Genomic DNA, 24,039 nt, shown 5'->3' with positions numbered 1-24,039 from the left:
TGCCCCCTGACAGTTACACACTGCAGGGAATATTACAACTAGTCATTGCACTACATACAGCTGTGCAGAAATGATACGCAGTTCCACAAACTGAGTTAATCTTTCCTTGCAGTCACCCTGCTGATAATGAGTGGTGGAAGAGGATCCCTTTTCTCTAGTTCTGCATTCCAGAAGAATCCATCATAAGCAGCCTTTTCAGGCATTTTGTATGCCTGACCTAATTTTAAAATGTTGCAAACATGTACATCTTTGGATATATTCTGCACAGTTTATAATACAAATCACAAAATGTAATCTGAGAGGCAACAGTGAGACAGTTTCCCTCTGTGCTTCACATTAAACATTCTGCGGTGGTCCAAAAGAGGTGACCAGTTTCATGAAGGGTATAACTAGCCCTTGCTTAGCAGATTAATTGTATGGTTTGAATCATGCTGATTAATTATTATTTTATGATGTTTATTATGGCATGGGTTCAGTCAGCCTAAGTTCACAGAATGCCGTAGTATAGATGCTAACTAGAGAAAGAGATGTGACTTGGATATAAAAATGCTATTGTAAGACCGCAGCATCACTACTTCACCTACTATGAGTTATTTAAAAAATCAGCTCTCTAGGATCTTGCCTTAAGATGAAAGAAAAGGAAAACGTGTCGACTCCTTGCAGTGCTGCAAGAGGCCACGTCAAGAAAACATACACTGCAGGGATTCAAGAAAGGCCACTTTACTGTTGTAGAGTTATTTACAAATTTTGAAAATCCTGTGCAAAATCTTCACAGTCCCCCTTGAAGGCCAAAAAAATCAAGATGGAGCTAGGCTGAGTCTCTTCCCCATACTTTCCACTCTCCCAGGTATAAGCAAACATTCTCCTTCTCCCACCTATTTCTCAAGGGCAGAGCTAAATTCCTGCACAACATATTTCTGAATCTTTTGCTCTTGGAAGAAAATTTGCAAATATGTAGGAAGTACCCTGAGTGAACATTCCTGAGTCTAAACAGTTTCTGCAGCTGCTTGCTCTACTACACCTGTGATTATTATGCATCATTCATCTCCATTTTTATGTTGTCTACATTCTGCCTCTCTGTACAAAATTTACATTTCAAAGGCAGAATTATTTATCCAATAGAAGATACAGAATTGTATTAATCTCTCCTCATACTTCCTGGTGAAGTGATGTAATCATGATAGGAAACATCCCCAAGTTGCCATAATAGCAACAGCATTTAGCAATAGCACTTAAACTTATATGCTGCTTCACGGTGCTTTACAGCCCTCTCTAAGCAGTTTACAGAGTCAGCATACTGCCTCCAACAATGTGGCTCCTCATTTTACTGACCTCGGAAGGATGGAAGGCTGAGTCAACCTTGAGCCTAGTGAGATTCAAACTGCCAAATTGAAGGCAGTCAGCAGTCAGCAGAAATAGCCTGCAGTATTGAATTCTAACCACTGCACCACCAGCGCTCATAAGGTCCAGATACTTCAAAGAACCACCCAGTAAGGGTCACCCTCCATAATAGTTAGGATCTAACTGGCTAATGAAACACTATGAAACATGTTAATGAATATGTGATCCACTGAATTCAGGGACAGATGAAGCCAGTGATCCTGTAGCCTTCCACACAGAGCTGGGCTGTTGTTTGGTTAGATCCTATCCATGAATGAATCTTTGAGCTATTCTTTATGCAATGCAAACGATTTACATTCCTTCTCCATCTTTGGACAGGAGCTTTGGTGCTTGGGTTGTAAATCTCATAGTCTGGAGATTTCATTAGTGAGGTTACTTAATTGGAATGTGAGAAGGCTAAGCTGTAAAATGTCTGAATCACTCTCAGGGTGAATCATTGTGGCATAACTGAGTCCTTCTCCCTTCTAGCACAAAATCTAAAGTCTCCTGAAATTAGAGGGAAGATGGGTCATCTTAAATCCCAGCATTTAAAAAACCTCTTAATCTACACAAATTCAAAAGTATTTAGAAGAAGTTAGCAGTGCTGACTATCCAGGGACTTAACAAACTGACTAGATGCTTTGTTGGATTTTTATAATTTTATTTTTACATATTCATAGTTTTCATTCACTGTACATGCATTCAATAAAAGCATTTGATAGAAGCACAGTGACATCACATGCATCACAACACATAGCATCGATACATATGCCATTTGATGCATAATTGGTATGATAATAACCTGTTGCGCATGATATTTCTACCTCAACCTATGATGTGAGGCCATCTGTGCTCTTCCAGACATTGTTTAACTCCAACTTCAAATGTACCTCAACATTGGCTGGAGCTGCTGGAAGTTGTAGTTTCAATATCTAGAACCCCATAGAAATGGTCCTTAAAGTGATGTTGGCAAAGGGTATTTAACTTAGAAGTTTTTTATATAGGTCAGGAAATACAGTCAGCATGCTTTTCCAACTCTCTCATCATATTGCTATTATATTTCATGAAATGAGATTAAAGAAAGCCACAGAGTGATGGAATTCAAGATGTGATAGAAAATGACCACTCCCTGTCAAATACATTTTTGCTCAATTCTTAAGTCAAAAACTAGTATATGCAGCCAAGAAGAAAAATTAAGCATCTTCTGTCAGGATTGCCACATGAACAAAACATGCACACAGTTTACTCCTGTGCATTTATCCATTGTTTGACTTGAATGAAATTAGCTACTTCAGCAATTCACAAGAATATTGGGTCAACTTTAATAATAAAAGAACACAAGAGAAATGCGGGCACCTCTATTAGTAATCTAGCATTTTGAGATTTATCAAGGGGAATTTGGCTGTGTCCTTGGAACAGTTATTTCTTTTCATAAATTTCAGACATTGTTACTGAGGCAAACCTAGAAAGAGAGGAGTAAGGAAAGCACTGTTGCTTAGCAACAAGTATGGGGTTGTTAAGCAACAGCTTCCCTGCACTTTCCATTCCCCACTCCTCAGAATAAACATCACTGTTAAGTTTACAAAAAAAAAAAAAAAAGCAGGGGAGAAAATGTGATAAGTAAAAAGCCAGAGGGAAGAAGACGACAAGGTGCTATAAAAACAGTTCACAATGTACAGACTGCAGACAGTGTAGGCACACAAAACACTACTATCACCAGACGGGTTGTTTTTCTCTTTCAGTTTTGGACAGCAGATCCAAATGGCTCCAAACCCCCATTTTCTAACCCAAACAGAGCAGATTCTAACTTGAAACAATTCCAGTAAAGTCAGAACAATGAGCTCTGAGCTTTAAGACTGAGTTTGAAACGTTTCTGCTCTGAAACATTCTGCACACCTCTTTGTGCAGCCTGCTATCCCAGGGCACAAAACAGGTACAGTGGAGACGGTCTGCCCTCTTAGCACAAAGTGGGGAAATACTGTCTTGAAGGAAGCCTGGCTGCCTTTGCTATTCCCCCTTCTTAAGGCTGGCTACTTTATTTTATCCAAAAAGACCAGAAAAACAGCAATGGGATGTATCTGCCACAGGGAGCTCCTTGGGTTCACTTCTTGGGGAGAATGGGGGTGGAATGACTTGTCCTGAAAAGCCCAGAAGGGTATTTTACAAGCTGATACCATATATAGCCAGAAACTGTACTGCTCCCTTTTTAACATTGAATTATTGTATATTTATTTCATTTATTTATTTACCAGTACATGGCTTATAAATCATTCCAACTAAAACTAGCTCTGAAAGGGTTTCAAGCAGGGATGAGCTTCTGGGGGTTCGCAGTAGTTCAGGAGAGCCCCTAGCTAAGATTCTGTGCAGTTTGGAGAACCCCCAAATCCCACTCCTGGCTGACCCCACCCACCCCACCCCATCCCTCCCAGGAGTCCCCACCCACACGGCCTGTTTTAGATGCAGGAAAGTGCAGGGCGCACACGGACGTTTGGGGAGGGTGAAAAATGGGACTCCTGGAAGTTCGGAAGGCCAGAAGTGGGCCAGTTTCCGGCTTCCAGAGAGCCTCTGGAGCCCTGGGAGGCCATTTTCACCTTCCAGAGCCCAGGGACGGCAAGAACACACACACACACACACACACACACACACCACCATGGTGCAGGACGCCAACTAGGTCACACCTACCATGGCCATGCCCACCCAGCAACTGGGCAGAGAAACCTTTGCTAAAAATTTTGAAGCCCACCCCTGGTTTCAAGTGCTTATTGAGCATGGCCCCTAATATATCATGAAGCTTCTTAGGGCAAAAATGTTTAATCTAATTTAGGAGTTAAATTTATGGAGTGAAATAGGTGTATTAAGTCTAAAGGAGGCCATACTGCTCCTGTTTTACCCCTTATTTTGTTCCAAACCTTTACTTATGGTATCAACATTTTTGCCACTCTGAGTAGTGTGAGCTGAAGAAGCTCTGGGGATCACAATAGGGCTAGGGGACATGTCAGAGACCCATAATGTGGCTACTCCTGCCTTTAAGATTCCCATTGCTAAGGTTAGAAGTGGATAAACAAACACCCAAATCTTGTCAGTGGGAATAAGAAAGCCAATTGTTTCCCTAGTGCCTAGATTTTAATTTATATAAATGCCCGTGATGCTTTAAGTTTTACAAAATGCCAGAATTATCCACTGCCAACAGCACATCCATGGTCTTTGGTGCTTACTTCATTGTTTATTTCAATTTTCTTCAATTCAGATTAATACAGAAAAGACCACACATGACAAAATGGAAGTTACACATTTGTAAAAAGGAGTAAAGAATATATGGGTAATAGGAAATACTTGAAAGTTTAGGGCAAATAAAAAATGGTCTGTCAGAAAGACAAAAAAAGAGTTGCTCTGTACTAATAGCAGAACATTAGTCAGGGTTATGAGGTTTCTTGATTAACACAAAGGCCTACACTACTTTCTGGGTTTAAATTGATTATGGGTATTTGAGTTTTTCAGCTACAGTTGGGATTTTATAAAACAAAAAAACTCAAGCCTTGTCCAGTGGCCATCTGGAAATGTGTTTTGGGTTATGACTTCATCTCCCAAATCAATGCTCCCACTAAGAAGCTGTAACAATCTCCCTTGAAAGGAATATGCCTGGGCATAGAGCTTCTTTGACTGACTATTTGGTACCATAGTATTTCAATGTATTATACAAGAGTGGTTCCATTGTATACCATCCCACTTATGAATATTTTTCTGGGTACTTCCCTGATTTCTACCCTATCTATTTCTACCTGGCTTTAATTTTAGAAAACAGAGCAAGAAAATGTGACAGAACAAAAAAAAACAGTATAACTTTTTACATTTCTACAGTATTTTTCATAGTTGCAGAAAAGGATACCAATGAAAGCTGTGTCATAGGCTGAGAAGATAAGTTAAGGTGGTATTTCTAATGACCAGGATGCTAAGAGCTTTCTAGCAGGCCATTTCCCTTCTGTTGTCAGCCCTTTGAGGTAGACCAGACTAGGAAATTAAAGTCAAGAATGCTACTATTTTTATTGTAATATTACAGTAACATATATTTTTTTACAAATGAATACATCTCCTTTCCTCTCCCTTTATCTTCATCAGAATTAAAGAGGGTTAAGTCTGAGATGCTTCCTCAAGCTAAATTTCTGCATCAGACTGAAATTTCTTTTGCCTGACTACAAGCACTGTTCTCCTGTTTCTCAAGGTTATTCTTGTTGCCCATTGCATCTACAGCCATACTAACTTCTACCATTAATGCCCGTGCTGGACCTGTTGATAAACAGCATATGCCCACATTCTTGGTTAAATTTCCAACCCTTTCCCTGAACAGAGTTTTACCATAAGATATCCCAGTTGGAACACAGCGGCCAACAATTGATATGGATAGTTATGGAAGTTGTACATACCTGGCAATAAGGTAGCTACATTGTTGTTATCCTCAGTCCCACAGCTAAGAAATACATCAACAGTGTCTTGGTCAGAGAGATCCAACATGTCCATCTGTTCCAGCATGTCCACATTGACCTCCATGGAAGAAATGCTACCTAGGGGAGCTGGGAAAATGTAGGGACTATCAGAGGTTTCACTGCATGAAGAATTCTCATAATACCACAGGGCAAGACCTACACATGGCTTGATAACTGTTTGTACCTATACCTATTATGGAAGAAATGGATATCCATTTCATAGCTTGCTGCCCAAATTAATCACAAGTAAATTACAAAGTTACTGACTGTTCTCACACAAATAACACATAGTTTTCCCATACTCTCATTCAGTACCATGAAACAGGGTAGGCAGCCTTTCCTGGAGCCTAAACTAAATTGCACAATGATGTAGAGAAGACAAGGCTGCATCATAGCATGAACAGGACCAGGTTTTCCTCCCTATTTTTCTTCTTCTTACTCTTCTAGGATTTGTATGTGATGTTTTATTATTTTAACAGCATTGGGCCTATTTGAGGGCACATACTGTTATTTTTTTGGGGGGGGGGGTTGGAGGGTTCAAGGTGGAAAAAGCTGCCTTTCTGCTGAAAAACAGTGGTACAATTGCTGTAAAATGTCACAAAAAGAGATTTGGAGTAGAACACTGGTACTTGATGATACAGGTTGCCCATGTATGATCTATGGACTTGACACTTGAACTTACGCCTCCTGTGTTCTATCTGCAGGTGTGATACTGGGAAGAAGAAATCAACATCATGCTGGAAAACTTCTTCAAAGAATCTTTGCCTTTCCCAAAGTTTCAGCTGCTGTTGTTGCATCTGCTCAGGGTCCAGCCCCCGTTGTCCATTTTCAATATCAGCTGAAATGAAATCAGAATGAAAAATTGAAATAATGAAGTGTTCTCTCCTGTTCTTTTCAGAACCAAAAATTGTCCTTAACAACATGCAGGATAGAAACACATTTCTTTAAAGAGAAATGTTAATGGTTTGAAAAAAGTTTCACTTCTGTGGGTTTTTGCACAGGACAGGAAGCTGGACTAAAATTATCTCCAAGATCCTTTTCCATTTTTACATACTTTCATGCATGATTCTATAGTTTCGTTTTATTGTCACTTCCTGCCAAGTAGGAACAAACCCCATTAAAGCATGTTTAGTAGTGGTGAAAATCAGAAGACTTAACACATTGTAACTAGTATAAATTATTTTCTGTTTTCAAGCTATCTTGAGTTATATGAAGAAACCAGACCCAACAATTTCTGACTTGCTAAATCAATTGGACTATTTTTTACAGAACTATAACGTGATGCAAGATGATGCAAACCAAAGCTTATATTCTGACCAGCTAATCCTCTTCACTTTCCAAAGTCTCAAATAATTTATAATCCTTTCTAGAATGTATTCATACTGCAGCAGTTTATAGCACAGAATTGCTTTGCAAAGAAAAGCACCATGTACACAGCTTTGAGCTCTTGGACGCACGGTGGTGTAGAAATGCATTGAACTTCCTATTTGTGATGATGAGGAAAAAACATTAAAACTTTTGCCCTACTCATTACGAAGCAGACCAGTTCTGTGAAATACACAAAATGAACCAGAAAATGACATAGTAAAGACTTATTGAATTATCTAGGCTACAGGAATCAACAAGAAAGGTTACCTTCAAAATGTCAAATTGATTGGTTCCTTTTGATTCACTAAACCAAATAAAAGATCAAAAAATTTACGTTGAAAGGATGCTGATAAATACTACCTCTGAAGAGGATATATTTGAGGGCAAAATTCATCATTATCCAATATGAAACCATTTTGACATGGTGGGAACAAGCTTCCTTATTTCGCATTTAATATGTTTCCCCTTTGAGCTTTGCCTATCCACCTATAAGAAAAATAATTTGGTTTCGCTTATTTCCAATCCATGTAATGAAATCTATGTAAATAAATAAGTTAATAGATAAATGTTTCAGTGTTTTCTGTTAATAATTATGGTTTTAGGTATTTATTGTTTTATTGTTTTAATGTGCTGTAAGCTGCCAAGAGAATCTTGTTCTGTGAAATGGGCAGCTATATAAATTAGATAGGATAGATAGGCAGGCAGGCAGGTAGACAGACAAGAAATGTTATATAAGAACTGGCACAAGAAAAATATAATTCATTTAAATGTATTATTCAGGTTGTGTGGGGGCTGTATAACTTATCTAGAGAAAAGGGACATATTGATAAATTAATAAAAAACCTTGTGGGCCACAAATATGATTTACAATAATTGTGATTTATAATCTATGACCTACCATTTTGCTGCTTGTATGTACTCTGAGAGCTTATGCACTGGAGACAAATTCCTTGTGTGTCCAGTCACACTTGGTCAATAAAGAATTCTATTCTATTTTATTCTAAATATTGAATGGAGCTCACAGAAGTAAGAACATGAATAGACAGAGACAACTCTTCCAATATTTTTATGCTAAACAAAGGACAAAAGCTTTGTTAAATCTTTGCCAAGAACATTAGCATATCTTCTGATGTCAGTTTAAATTTAGCAAAGCTAGTCTTAATTAGTTTTTAAGGCCATTATATTTTCTTAGTGTAATCTGCTTGAAGCTAACAGTTCAGGTTCTGTTTAGGTTCTGAAGTTGCAAGAAACTACTTGAACTACTTACTGTGCAAAGAAATTGTCTTGTAGTCTTAGTGGATTCACTTAATACAAGGTTTGTTGCAAAGTGCATCACTCTGACCATTCACTGGACAATTTGTTTACTTTCTGAATTAGAAAACTGACCAAAATAAATTGAAATAATGAAGCCCATTTCAGAGGGTAAGTAAACCAACCTTTTGGAGTATCTCCTTCAAAAACAAACATTGCTAAATCTGCTTCTTTTCAGTGTGATTAATATGAATGAAATCCACCCATATTTTCTTTTTTGGATCCTATAATCCCGTCATAAATTTTCTCCAGCGTATACAATAATTGATCCTTGAATACAGGATATTCAAGATAAGTTTGGGTTTTTTGAATTGATTTTTAAAAATTATTTCAAAGATGCAACTCACAAAGAGACAAAAAGGAACTAGATTCAATCAAGTAATCATAGTCCATTATAAAAAGGCTGAATGTTGAGAAATCTCTTTTTTTTCCCTGGGAAAATCCACATAATCAAGGAAACAAAGTAACAGATGGAATAAGAATGGCCCCTTGACCTTATCTAGGAGATTTTCCATAGCAAATATCAGATGCCTTTAAAAATTAAAGACATTTCAGCTCCTCTATTCAACAAGTGATGGTGCAGGGACTGGCTAGACTGATATAAGGAAAATGTGATTACTAAGCTGGGCAGTGCCATAACCAAGGAAACCAAACAAATAGTGAAAATTGTAATTGTCTCAAGTACAACAGCCTTTTCAATTGCCTCAGGGGAAATTTCAGCTCAACAGCAACTACTATTAAACTTCCTGTTCTGGGAAGGGAAAAAGAAAAGTGGGAGATGAAGAGGCAGTGTTTCTCTGGTGTGGCCTATGCATTCAGCTCCAGACTGGGAGAAAAAAAATCTCTAAATCCATTGGTACCAACCAAAATGATGTAACGAATATGCAATTTTGAGTTCTCCAGAACTTTTCATCAATCGTCACTGAATTCAGGAGAAGTAGGAAAGCTACACTCCTATCATTTGGCTGGTCCTAAGAAAGGCATCACCCAATGTTTGATTTGAAACTATTTTTCCCATGTATCAACCTGGCAATGGCAGCCTTTTATGTTTCAAGAAGCAATTCAAGAACCTCTGCAGCTACCAAATACAGTAAAAGAAGGCATGTTTAACCACTTGATATAGATATGGCTCATGTACTATTTTAATTCATGGTCATCAGCCAACAAACGTGTTTTTCCACCTGAGAAATTACTCAAGATAAAATTTACCCCACATGCCACCCTTCAAATATGCTGAGATTTCAAATTCCAGAATTTCCACCTAGCACAAGTTTCAATTAAAAGGGATCCAGTAGCAGATGATGAAAATAATGTCTCTCTTGTCCTAGAGGCTAGAAGATCAGAGCAGATTAGTCCAACCAGATGTGTTGAAACATAATTGCCAAACAGCATGTTGAAAAGCTAAGCATTATGGGAGTTTTTGTTGCTCAGTTATTCATTTACCTTCAATTTGTCCAAGCATCAAGATCTTTTCCAATGACCTTCCCTTTCATTATAGATCCAAAATGTCGAAGCTTCATCATTATTATTTTTAGAGAGCAACCTGTTTTCACTTGATCTAGTACTGAACAACTTGTTCTTTCTCCCTTCAAGGGTATTTTCAATTTTCTGTCATGTTTTTAATTCAACTTTTCGTACTGTGCTTTCCATATCTTCTTAAAAACTGGGTATTTTTGTTGGCATCATCTTTAATGAAGCCATGAATTTCATTCTAGAGTTCTTCAGGCAATCCTATTAATCAAATCTAATCCATTTAATTAATTTTTATTTTTACTGCATCATCATATGCAATAAATAAGTTTGAGTGGGTGCTTCAAAGGAAATAAAAACGAATGTCTGTGTAATATTGTACTGTAATTTTTATAGGGAGATGTAGAATTCTTTCTTTCTGCCTTTTCTGTGCCAGTATCCAGGATTGTTATTATGCAATAAAAATAATTCCTACCTTCTGATTATCAAAAACAGTAATCTTTTAGGCAGTTGGATGAAGGTATTTGCTATAAACATTATGTATATAGCTCCCCATGTCACCCAAGATGACTTTGGATAATGCACAATAGCTAAAAAGCAAAGGTATAAAATATATTGGATCAAATTTAGTCTACCCCCTAATGACCTGTCATACGTGACAATGTTGGGAGTGCATATTCCCACTGATATAGTTCAGAGAATCAGTGGGAGGTGCAAGCCCTTCACAATTACAAGGGAATGATCCAGAAAAGAACCAATATATCAAGAAATCAGCAAAATAGGGGAAGGTCCAGTACTGATCACACAGTCAACACCAATTCCTCCAGATTCATGCACGTGACAGCTTTTGTACATGGGTCTACACGTGGTCAAAATACTTAACCATGGCTATTGAATATCTCTTCAGCCACAGTGGTTCTTCTTTACTCCAGTAAGATTTCCATGTTCTTCTGGAATCCTTTATTAACAGACATGAATGAATTTCTGGCTGCTTAGATGAGTTTTCCTATAGAAAGCAGCCAGCAATTAAAGCAAAATTTTGATGGAAAAGGAACAGATTTTGATGGCTGAGGCAATGATTTCTAAACACTGGAGGTGCACTTGTTCAATTTCCTAAAGCTTTTGCATGATAAGAGCTGGCATAAGCTGAGGCTTTACTTCCTAAATGGCACCCTCAGCAAGACAGTAAAAATTCTGCAATCTCTAAATTGTCTTAGTTTTGCATGATCGCCTTGGTTTCTGCTTTTCATGGAATTGAAAAGCCATTTAAGTACAATGCCTTACTCTCAACACTCTTTACACTTTGAAGTCCATCATATGAATACTCCAGATGTTCCAGAACCTCAGCTCCCACTAGTCTCAGCCACTATGGCATAGAGTGAGGAATGCTGGGAGATGCAGTACAGTAATATCAGGAAGGCCACCGTTTGTTAATACTATACCTGGAGACTTACTTATGAACAAAACATGAAAGGAAAAGGGAAAAAAAACCACCAATGCTTGGAGAGCTCATTTCGTTCTTCATCAAATGCAGCAGCAAATACAACTAGAATAGGTGCTGATAATAATGATGTCATCATTCCAAGTAATGGACTGAGGGAAGTCAGGACTCTAACACTTTGCTCAGGTTCAAGAGATCCTTTATTGAATACATCATATAGGCACTTAGAAAGGTGATGCTACCTCTAAATTATTCCCATGCTTAGGAATAGTTAAAAAGAATGAGACCTCCCCACCCCACTTTGTCTCTCAGGTCATATGGACCAATCAGTCCACATGTAGGTTCCTGCTGACAGAACAGGTGTCTGTTGACGTGACCTTAGTTCTCATGCCATGTTATGGCTGGCCAACTCAGGCACCACATTCCTGACTTCCCACCCCCCCGCGTGCTCCCCTATACCCCTTGAATGGCAACCAAGAAATGAAGCAGAAGTAAACATGGCTTCAGCTGAAGTCATTTTGCAGGTTGACAAACACTGCATATCTGGTGAACATATCTAATCTCCTTAAAGTCAGAGAGAAATGCTGAAATCAACACTGCACAAGGGAGCCCATTGCCAATTTTAAAAATTACAAGGTGTTCCTAATATATTCACTTTAATATAATAAATATTTCAGAATCTGGGCTTGAGCTTTAAGGCTTATTGCAGACAAAAGGGAACTTTCATCCAGCTTAGATTCTGGCTGACACCATCAGCAGAAAAATATTTTTGGATACTGACAAAGCCAATACGTATAAATTTTTCTGTCTTCAAGGGGGTGACAATGAAAGCCATATACCCAACTGTGTGATACTGTTTAGAGCTAGGGTGGAAATATAAACTAGCCTGTGAAAAAGTGTTCAGTTCAGTCATCATTACTTAACTTAAAACATCCGCAGTCAAGATTTTCAAAGTGGAAGCTCCATGTCTTATTTGCATAATGTATTTCCATTTTATACACTTTCTAATACACATATTTTTCCTAAGGAAAAAAATGTCTTTAAGGAAGGGAAGACAATTAACTGATATTTTGATTGCTAAAGCTTATTGTAAGTGCTCCCTCAGTTTGGAAGTAATATTGACTATGACCTACTTCACTAAATTGTTGCAGGGATATTTTGCAAACAATGAGAGAAAGTACCCTATGTAGTGCCTATGAACTATGTAATGCTAAAAAAAATGGAACAAATACAGGGAGTCCTTAAGATTGGTCATTTAGTGCAGGGGTCGCCAACCTTTTCGACCTCAGGGACCACCAAACTCATAATTTTAAATCCTGTGGACCAGAGACCCTGGGAAAATCCCCAAAAAAGTTACATGAAAATTCCCCACCCTGTTTTCCTACCGATCAATCATTCTTTATTTGGGATCGCAAGATATTGTTTCCTGCTCTGTTCTCAGGGGGAGAGAGAGGGGGGGGGGAGAGAGACTTTTGGCTTCATGCAAGGAAAGCAGCAGAAGCAGCATAAGTCTTTCTTTCTCTCCCCCAAACTCCACCAGAAATGAGTCTTTGTGAGACTTGTGCTGGTGCAGCCTCTTAGAGCAGGGTGCCTTGCAGTGTCCCAAAGACTCATTTCTGGCAGAGTTTGGGGGAGAGAAAGAAAGGCTTTTGCTGCTTCCCTTGCATGCAGCCAAAAGCAGAAGAAAGAAGCGGAAAGAAGCAGCCCAGTGGCCAGGCCAGGCACATGGGCCGAGTGGAGCAAGTTCCCCGCTCCACCCTTTCCTCCCTCCCCTCACTACCTTGTGTTGTTCACAATGCAAGCAACTCAAGCCTTGTGTTCCTATGGGCCATATGGGCGGCACAGCCTTGTTTTTCCCGTGCAGCCTGGATTAATTGCTTGGGGGGGGGGACATTTCTCTGTGGACCACCAAAATTTTCTTGCAGACCACCAGTGGTCCCCCGCCCACTGGTTGGTGACCACTGATTTAGTGACCATTCAAAGTTCGGATGGATTTACCTGGGGAGTACTTATGACCCAAATTCAAAGTTTTGTTGATTACCCTCCCCATGGTCACCTGACTGAATGATAGGTGTTCAGCAATCAGACCACATTTAGGGCTGTTTGTAGCATCACGTAATCCACAATTTAGAGCAGCTTTCCTATGAGGACAGATTGTGACACTTGAGGCTTTTTAGTCTAGAAAGTAGTGAATGAGAAGGGACATGATGGTGATATATAAAATTATGTATGGTGTAGATAAATTGGACAAGGAGAATCTATTTTCTCTTCCCAAAATGCTAGAACCAGAGGACATGTAATGAAATTGATTGGAAAAATTGGGACGGACAAAAAGAAATAATTTTTCACTCAACACATAATTAAATGTTAGAATTCATTACCCCGGGATAGGAGTGTTCAGCAGGTTCTGACCAGTTCTGGAGAACCAGTAGCAGAAATTTTGAGTAGTCCAGAGAACCGGCAAATACCATCTTCTGACTGGCCCCACTCCCATCTATTCTCTGCCTCCTGAGTCCCAGATGGTCGGCTGGGTCTCTTTTTGTTGCCCTGCACAGGAGAACAGAGCTGGAAAGCAGGTTAGTGGGGTGGAGAGGGAATGGGATTTTGCAGTAACCTTCCTCCATGAGTGGGGTGGCAATGGAGATTTTACAGTATCCTTACCCGGTCATGCCCACTAAGCTATGCCACGCCCATAGAACTGGTAATTTTTTTTGAATCCCATCACTATCTGGGATGTAGTGCTGGCTACTAATAGCTTGGTTGGTTGGAACAATTCATGGAAGTCATGGGATCAATTACTATTAGCCTTGATTGTAGTGGGACTACCTCTGAAGTCCATCTGCTGGGAGACTAGTAGGCTTCTAGTGAGGTTGGGTGGCCATTTGAGAACAGACTGCTAGACTAAATGGGTCAGGAGTCCAATCCAGCAATGCACTGCTTATGTTCTCATCTTCCTCATCTGATGTTCCTTCCAGCTCCCTAACACATCCACCCATAATTAGAATAAAAATATTGCTTTACATACACTACCAAGTGATGATGACAACTTTAAATCCAAAGTTAAAGGCTTTAAAAAGGGATTGGTAAGTTAATATTTAACAAGGGCGTTAATCTTGAAGACTCATGTTTCCAAATACCAGATACAGGAGAATTATGATTGGAAAAGGGTGTATTGCCATATTTTGCTTGTAAGTATTATTCAGAATTATCCAGTTGGCTATAGTGAGAAACAAAAAACAAGACAAGGATGAACCTTAGCCTGAATGAGCAAGGCTATTCTTATGCTCTTGTGTTCTTCCTTTAGAAGGTGCGGTCCTCTCTTTAAATAACCTTCACCAACTTTGGCACCTTCCAAATATGCAGATTTTTAAGTCCCAGAATTCGCCAGCAATCATGGTTAATGTAAAGTTATGTTTTATTTTGGAGTGGGATAACTATAGCTTCATAGACATTAGTATGCTATTTATTGACTGAGGTTGATAGAAAGTATAGTTCAACAATATCTGAAAGGTTAAAAGTTGCCTATCTTGTCTCTGATTACATCTAAATTGATAATTGCAATTTTATATAAACTTGTTCTTCTATTGTGTTATTGTTCTTTTTTGTTGATTCATTTCCTGGTTTTCTTGGTGATCTGTAACTTGCCAATCTGCCCACAGTGCTCTGATAAATATTATAAGGTCTCAGTCATGAATTTCATTTGACATAGAATTGAAACTTGTATGAATGCTGGGTCTTTAAAAAAAAACCCAGCACTCTTTTCTTTTCAACTAAATATCCAGAGCAAACCCTTATTCCTATTGCTTGAGAATACAAGGTTTAGTTTCAGCTCAGAAAGAAAAGCTTTCTAAAATGAATTGCAGTTCTCATTCCATGGTGGTCTAATTCAATACTGGTCACTATGCTGGGTCTCCTCTTCTCCTGGTAGAACAGTTCTAATGTTTGAGCAAATACACTGGGAAACCAAGCTGAAGAAAGTGATCCTAGGCATCAAGACAAAGAGAGATGGAACGGATTGGTACTGTGTAACAACATGCCACGGTTTGGACAAAATGCTTTATGTCAGAGCCTGAATCAAAAAGATCTGTTGGGATTTATTTCCCAGATAAATTAACAAACCTGCTGATAGATTCCTGATGAAATTTCATTAGCCAGCTGGGCAGTTGACCACAAGCTTTGAATTGCCATTATCTAATTCTTGGTGCTAGTCAGCTGCTTTGTTGAGCAGCTGATGGTGGGCTGGACTGCACTAAGGCAGCAACTGAGGGTCAGCAATGGTGCCATCTTCTTCATCCCACCTTGGGCAGACAAGAAGGCAACAGGGTTTAGATATAAGCTTTTTTACATCCTTCTCTTCTGCTTCCCTGTAGCAAAGAACAGAGCGGATGCTTTTCCTTCTCTTCAGCACCGATGGGCTCTCTCATACACTGCCCGGTACTGAGATTGCCTCACTAGGATGGCATGTACCCCATGACTGTTCTGTATTCATTCACAATGCTTCCTCTTGTGGGCTGCATTCTTTGTTTAAGGAGAGAAAAATACCTGCTGCTGCATTTTCTTTCCCAGGGCATTCAACCAATGGGGGCCTGCGCTCATTCACAACTGGGAGTGGGGTGAACCGTGCAACAGCGCTTTCTCTTGACAGGCTGCCTCCCCCCAATGCGTTTCTTACTTGGGTTCCAAAAGCACCAGTTTCCCTATTGCCTACTAATCCTTCCGGCTCTCATTGCACACTCATTATGCACTGAGGTCTGGGGCTGAATGTGAAAGCGAGGACTGTAAGAAAGGAATGAATCTGGGAGTGAAACCTATAGATTTGCTTCTCATTCATCTGTTTATTATCTACATGAAAGGTTTTTCAAACAAAGCGAGGCTGCCCAGCAGCTAGATTAACCTTAGCATCAGGTGCTGTACCTTTATCTGAAGGAAGAAGCATATAAAGCCCTCAAAAGATGGGTTTATATGGTTAGAAATGTTATTGTTGATGGGCAACAGAGTTCTATTGAATGTATTCTGCATAAGAGTTGGGACTGCATAATTTCATTTGAAATGTATTAATGTCTTCTGGAGGTAAGTTTAGCATACAAGTCAAGAATATTAACACTGAATGTGTGGCATATCCACATCACTTAATATGAACACATTAAATTCTATCATATATATAGATTCTCGTGAAAGCACTGTATTACTCTATCTAATTGTACTTATTTAAGTTGAAATTTTTCAAGAGATTAGATAACAATCCAGAAATTAATACTAATATAGCTTTTAATCCATGTATTCTCAGGACATCTATAAAATAGTCCAACATAAGAAATTTAATTTTCATTATTAGCTGCAAATTTACAATAGCAAAATACTAGGAAACTAAGAATACTTTTTGTGTTTAATCAGATTTAAAAGTGGCAAGTTGCATCAGCTGCCAATTTAACAGAATGTTAAATGTCATTTAATTAAGAAAGGTTTTACTCATGTTTGTTCTTTTTTTTTAAAACTTACATTAGTCAATTAATTCCTCATAGATTACCTCTACCTACACAAATGTACATTTTGGATAGAACAATGGCATTTTGTAGTTCAACTTGACTTTCTCAGATTTTAATCTATTGCAATAACCACTACTAAGTTAGTTACTGAAATCTGATTAAGAAGTAGGTTGTCATGGCGACAACATAGGTCTACAGCATTAGTAACTGGATTTATATGGACAGGATAGAGTCCATAATAGATGAAGCTGATCATTTTTTCCTTCTTTTTACAATCATTGGTTTGCCAGGGGCAAGCTATTGTAGGTGGATTTGTACATGATTATATGCATCCACTATATTTCTTAACAGATGTTTATTTATTCTCAAATTATTTTGATGCTTCTGCAACTAAAATAATACAAATGGTCATATTGTGTGGGCCCAGAAAATCCTTATATCCAGAGTATAAAATTATCTAACCACAATACTGTAGTTTCTCTAAATCCTTTTTCTCAACTCTTAGGCTTCTAAGTTCCACAAAAAGAAGGGCATAAAAAGTTCATCTCAGCAACTCGACTTTGTTAATGATTCATACTGCAGCTCCCATAAAGACCCTGAATGTTTGTCTGTCTTTGTCAAGCTGCAAAAGCAAAAAAGATATGCTAAGGTTCTTCTAAGGCAGGGGTGTCAAACTTGATTTCATTGAGAGCCACATCAGGATTGTGTTTGACCTTGGGGGGCTGGGGTAGGCATGGCCAGGATGGGTGTGGCCAGCTCGTCACTTGTCTTGGGGCACCTGTGATGGCCTGAGCGTTCTGACAGTGAAAACAGGCTCTCAAGCTCCATTTTTGGCTGTGATGGCCTCCTACAACTCTCTTCCAGCGAAAATGGAGCTCAGAGGGCTGCGGGCAGCCCTCCTGAGTTCCATTTTCACTGGCAGAGGCACCGTGGACCAGTCCTTTGCTGTTTCCAGGGCAGCCCCATGGGCCAAATCTAAGCACCCTGGGCCTTGAGTTTGACACCCCTGTTCTAAGGAGTTTCCTTTATTGTTCCTCACCTTTAGACAGAATTAAAGTAGACTGCTTGCACCATTAAACATATACTCTAAGGACTCCCAGGGAGGAGCTGTCTTAACTATTTTTACTTCCAACCAAACTATTGAAACTTTGCTGTCTTTTGCTCCTCTGGAATGTGATCCATCCATCTTGGGAATCTGGACCACATTCCACCACAGACTGTACTATAAAAGTAAAGGCCTCTTTTGATTCAATTGGATACGGTTATGTAGTTTTCTTAGAAACAATGCAGGTTATCCTTGACTTACAATCACAATGCAGACCAGAATTTCAGTCGCTAAGAGATACAATTAGGCAAGTCATCACACCAACAGAAGCAATTTAACAACCCTTTTTATCATGGTTGTTAAGTGAATCATGTGGCTATTAAGCAAATTCCATTGTCTTTGCTTGTTGGAAGCTCCCTGGGAAGGTCACAAATCATGATAAGGTGACTGAAAAATACTGAAACTATCATAAATGCAAGCTAGTTCCCAGCACCTGAATTCCTGTCATAACTTTTAACTGTTAAACTAATGGTTGTACGTTGGCAACCACCTGTATATCAATGATTTGTCACTGCCTTTTTCTAATTCTTTTTCTAATAATTTTTCAATCTAGTTTATAACTCTGGTTTATCCTGTCCCAAGTATTAACCAGATCTGACCTTAGTTTTTTGAGATCAGCCAAACCATCTTAAATGACTTCCTCTCTCTTAAGTTGCTTGGTCTACTTCATAGATTGAAATATACTGATAAATAGAATTATTCACTATTTTGAATTAACATGGTCAGCCTATGAGACCCAACTTAAAAGCTGAAGATGATTAACATGATGATTCAAATCCCATTTCAGATATGAGATCACCAGGGGATATAGTACAAGTTACTAATCTCATGGCTATTTTATATTTGTCTGACTGCAAAATGAGAACAGTGAGCTATTGTACACAGTTATGAGGAAATGTAACATAAAGACTATGAGCATGAACAAAATTCCAGAGTTGCTGAGGTCACATAGGTAAGCCACTCCAACTTCATTAATTGTTAATTCTAAAAACTATTACCATTTAGATCAAGCGTTTCCAACCCTGGCAACTTAAAAGTTGTGGACTTCAACTCCCAGAATTCCCCAGCCAGCCTGTCTGTCAGTTCTTTTAACCCAGCATTTTGTTCTCTATTCTGATAAACCAATAAATCCAAAAAGAGAAAGGACATATTTGCCTATGCTGTTGTTTCAAGTAACAGATAATTAATGAGGTACTGCTTTTCATAGAATAATAAAGCTTGAAAAAGCCATTGAGGAAGTCTCCCATTCAACACACGAATTCAAATTAAGTATCTTCAGCAACTGTTTACCTAACATCTGGTTGCAAACTTCAATGAAGAGAAACTCACGACTTCCCTTCACTAATTGGTTTTATCATCAAACTACTCTTGCTATTGGAAAACATTTTCATAACATCAAATGAAAGAATCAGCTTTCCTGAAATTTAAATGTTGTTTTGGACTTGCATTCTGAGGGATTTTTATTTATTTATTGTGACACTCCTTCTGGTTCCTGAAAAATACTGTACAATCTTTCTTTCACCTGTCTTTTCTTTCTTTTTTTAAAATAAAGTTTTATTTGGGTTTTCACACACAAAATACAAGTAAAACATCTTTTTTGAAAATAGCATGGTCCCGGGTTGAATTTCTTTATACAGACACAAAACTCAATTTCATGCTCCTTTTTGTATTCTATTCCATATCTTATACTATTTTACATTTTCTATATAGTTTTTCCCCTCTTTTAATTTTCTCAATTTTATTTTGATTATCTCATCTCAATTCAAATCATTATATTTATATTTTTGTCTGTTCTGTTTCAATTTCATATTACCTTTTCTCATTAAACAAATTTTCTCCTATAGTTACAAATTGGAGTATGACACCTTTATATCTTTTAATTACATCCATTCAACTCTTATTTAAACTTCAATATATACCTTAAGTTTATGACCTTCAATATCATACATAATACATAACTTCCAATCGATTTCTGCTTGGTACATTCTTATAATACACGTTATATTCTTTTTAAAAAAAAGAAAGATTGTAAATATATGTAATTATAAACCCTCATTCCATTCCAGTTCAGTTCTATCATTAATAATCATTAAAATCTTAGCATCTTTAACACTTCTTTTCAATTAAATATCGTACTTCCTTAAAAACACATATAATCTCCATAATTATTTTTCCCTTATTTCTCTTCTAATATGTTTTATAAATCATTAAATATACCTTTTGTTACATTTATTTATTGACAAGCATTCCACTGAATTACGATAGCTATTTTATCAGACATTTTAATCATACATTGTTTCATATTTTCTAAAATTATTTCTGCTTCTAATATAACCATACTATCTTATGTACCTTTGCAGAATCCCTTTTTCCATTAAGTTTTCACCCATTATCTCTAAATAGGCCGTGTTTCTCTATATTTTGTTTCTGTCCTTTATAACTTCTTTTCCTTTCTTTCTTCCCTTTCATCTTCTCCCTCCCCTTTTTTTTACCCCCTTGTCTCTCTAGTTCTAATTCTCTCTTCTGCATTTCCCTCTTCTGTTGCTTTCTGATTTTATACTTATTTTTCACTCTTTTATGAGTTGTTTTTCCTAATCTTAAATTTTCCATTCTCTTTCCCCCCTTTCCTTTTTTTCCCCCATCTAAGATTACTTGTTCATTAAAGATGGCTTCTTCTTTGTCGCAATCTTCTTGTTCTGCTGGCATTTCGTGTTGTTTCTCATAATTCCAAATCTCCATTTCTAAAAACTGAAATACGAACCCAAAAAACCCTCTCCCTTCTTGTGCATCTTCTTTGTACTTTTTAAGTTCCATTTTCAGTTCTTCTAAAAGTGGAGCCATTTTAAACAGTTTTAAACAACCACCCGATTGATTTTAGTCATTCAAAACAATAACCAAGAATCCAGAAATCATCAAGTAATCCAGATAGTCCCGAGTTATATCTTCTTATTTCTTTTTCGATTTTCTCTTCCTGGGGTTTTTGTTGTGATATTTCAGTTAGAATGTATCTTTTGGAAGTCTTGTTGAGATTTTGCTGTAAGTTCTTTTTTTAAATTCCAGGCAGTCTCTTCCCTTCCAGATCCTACCCTTTTATTCTTTTTCTCTCCTTTCCTGTTTTCAAAAGCTTTTAATTATTCAGAAATCTTTATTATCCCTTTGACTTTTTATTTTCAGCATTAAATGCCTATTGATGTCAAAGTGGATTTTTTTTCCAATTTCTTGCTTAAGTCTCTTAGCTGTCAGTATAGGAAAAGGAGAAAACCAAATCTCTTCCCTTTTCTCTCTCCTTCGCAGCTTAAAAATCTTCTTAGGGAACAATGTTATTGTTTTTTAACAATTTCAATTCCAGGGTACCTTATTTGTTGCTTTTGCTGTTTGACCTGGTCAACCAAAACTTTCTCTTCTCATCTTCCTCCTGCACATTCTTTTCCGGTGGAGTTCTTCTTGTGGTGGCCATTTCTGACCACCGCTGCAACCGCCTTCAGGAAAGGGAGTAATGGCCAGCTGGGGAAGAGAGATGCGGCTCTCCTCAACCCTGCTGGCAGTCTCCCCCCTCTTCACCACCTCTATGGGGTGGCTTAGCCCCGAAACCAGCCGGCTCGGGGCGCTCCAGCGGTTAGCACGGATCGAAGCCTCGCAGAGACGAGGTTTCGGCCTGTTGCTGAAGAAGCTCAAACCGGAAGTCCCCACCTGTCTTTTCTTAAAGAGTAAGCATAGATCCTTCAACCATTCCTGGTAGGGCAGGAATCATTCCTCTGATCATCTTTATCGCCTTAGCTTGTATCTCTTTCAGTATAAATAAGGTGTTATTTTAGCAGTCTTGACTAAATCAATACACCAAATGAGAACAGCATAGAGTAGCTTTCTATAGACTCTTGCCTTCTAAACTCATGGCCACCCTAGCTGGGGAATTGAAATTTCCACACATCTGCTAGCTACCTGGTCTAGCAAGGCTGTCTTACAATAAAACCTTTTTAAAAAAAAAATTCAGCAGAAATAAAACTTGCAAGAAAACCTGCCAAATCTGGCAGTTAAAAACTGCAGAAGTATCAGGAACAGAGGATATATTTAACCTAAGAGTTCTAGGGCAGGCTTAGATTTTACTGGGCTGTCTTGAGACCAGGAAGTAAAAGTCTTGTTTTGGACAAGACTTATCAGAATTGTTGGACTGGATTTCAGCTGGGAGTGGTAGCTTTTGTCATTCTTTCTTGTCCAGTTAGATCCTGAATACAAAACGCCTATTGTGAGGCAGGCAGTATGAATGAAAGGAGATGGAAGAGAAGGGTTGTTACCATAGGCATACATCCAAGAGACGATGGTGGGCTTTTCTTCTTTAAAGAGGCTCTTAAAAATCTTTTGAGTTTCAAAATGCAGCTCCTTAAGGTTAAAACATCCCGTTTGGAAGAGATACCTTTTTACCTTTCCTCACTACGTAACATCTGGAATTCTTTCCAAGCCATGAATGGCTAGGTTAGTTTAAATTACAATTGCTAATGATAGTGGCTCATGGTTTGCACACTCAGCCACTATATAAAACAAAGGGCTTGCACTTGTATGAAAAGGAGTTTTTTGAGCCTGTTATTGCTATGCCATGATAAAACATTACTTATGTTTACTAGTAACATACACACAGAATTTGGTTCCCTCAAACTCACAGACATTGTTAAACTTTCATGGCTGAAAAATGGGAAGTTGACAGTACAAGTAATTCTCAACTTAAAACAGTTTAGTGACCGTTCAACCTTACAAACACACTGGAAAAAGTGACTTATGACTATTTCTCACACTTACGACCATTGCATCATCCCCATAGTCATGCGATCAAAATTCAGATGCTTGGCAGCTGACTCATATTTATGATGGTTGCGGTGTCCCAAGTCATGTGGTCACCTTTTGCAACCTTCTGACAAGCAAATTCAATGGGGAACCCAGGTTCACTTAACAACTGTGTTACTAACTTAACAACTGCAATTATTCATTTAACAACTGTGGCAAGAAAGGTCGTAAAATGGCCCAAAATTCATGTAACAAATGTTTCACTCAGCAACATAAATTTTGGGCTCAATTGTGGTCGTAAGTCAAGGATCTACATATAAATGGTATATATTTGTTCCTTTTTATATAATTTGATGTATTTTTGCAAGTCATGGGGGATTTTTCCTCTTCTTTTTTCTCTTTTAAGAAAGCCTTGACTCCTTCCATGGACAAATCTCTACAGATTTCTAAGCATTGTTTTTGGAAATGATTTGCCATCCATTTCTTCTTCCTAAGGCTGAAAGGGAGTGACGAGCCCAAAATCACCCAGATAGCAGAAAGATAGCATAACTCAGCTTTTTCCTCTCCTAGTCCAGCACTTTAACCTGGCTCTCATTTATTTCCAGTGGAAGAATGCATAGCACTGAAAAACAACCATTGGTCCTCGTTTCTGTTCTTTTGGGATGGAGAATGCATTCTCTGGCTAGTTGGTAATTCTATACTGCAAACTCAACACATTTTGGAAGTCTTCAGATTAGGAATGCTGACCTATAGGAACCATAAATTATTTGTCATCTGGAGGTTAAATCCCACTATTAAGGTTATTCAACCCATTGAACACAGCTACTGTCAGGAATGATTCTAGATTTACTGCATGAATATCAATGGATTGTTGCTTTCTACATTTACATGGTTTTACAGATAGCATTTCTATCGGTGCAGAATGCTTTAATTGTATTGCATGCAATTGCAGGTATCTGGATTAAGGGATAAATTTTCTTCAGCAAAGATGTGATTTCCATCCAAATCTGACCCTGGACACCTTTCTTTCCCATCCACCCACCCTTCTTTTCTACATACTCCCTTTAGGCTCCTGATTTAATCCCCACCACCACTGTTCCTTCAATCAAAATAAAATCACCAAGAGAGCAGAAAAAGTTGAGGAACAGGAAATTCTTTTAATATAGAGCATACTTCAATCCTCTAGAGAATTAAGACAGCTCTGAGACTGAACCAGGCAAG

The 24,039-nt window shown here is 38.2% G+C and overlaps 1 protein-coding gene across 3 annotated transcripts in view; it reads right to left on the bottom strand.

Annotated features, from left to right (window-relative positions):
• DBNDD2 (dysbindin domain containing 2) overlaps positions 1 to 24,039 on the bottom strand; it is a 30,651-nt gene that overhangs the window by 3,716 nt on the left and 2,896 nt on the right. Inside the window, exons 1-3 of one of the 3 annotated variants that reach the window (XM_087929072.1) lie at positions 9,750 to 9,864; positions 6,544 to 6,699; positions 5,802 to 5,948 (exon numbers count right to left, since the gene is read on the bottom strand). In XM_087929072.1, coding sequence (XP_087785198.1) covers positions 5,802 to 5,948; positions 6,544 to 6,699; positions 9,750 to 9,756 — 310 coding nt within the window. In that variant the 5' untranslated portion in view covers positions 9,757 to 9,864. Of the gene's footprint in view, positions 1 to 5,801; positions 5,949 to 6,543; positions 6,700 to 8,665; positions 9,151 to 9,749; positions 9,865 to 24,039 lie in introns of those variants that run through there. The other 2 variants (XM_087929071.1, XM_026697570.2) reach the window with 2 other exon arrangements.

The sequence above is a fragment of the Pseudonaja textilis genome, chromosome 3 (assembly GCF_049901715.1).
Source record: "Pseudonaja textilis isolate UNSWEBS1 chromosome 3, rPseTex1.2, whole genome shotgun sequence".
In the NCBI taxonomy this organism is placed as follows: Eukaryota; Metazoa; Chordata; class Lepidosauria; order Squamata; family Elapidae; genus Pseudonaja; species Pseudonaja textilis.
Note: the sequence above shows the minus strand (reverse complement) of the source record. Positions and strands in the feature narration are given on the sequence as shown.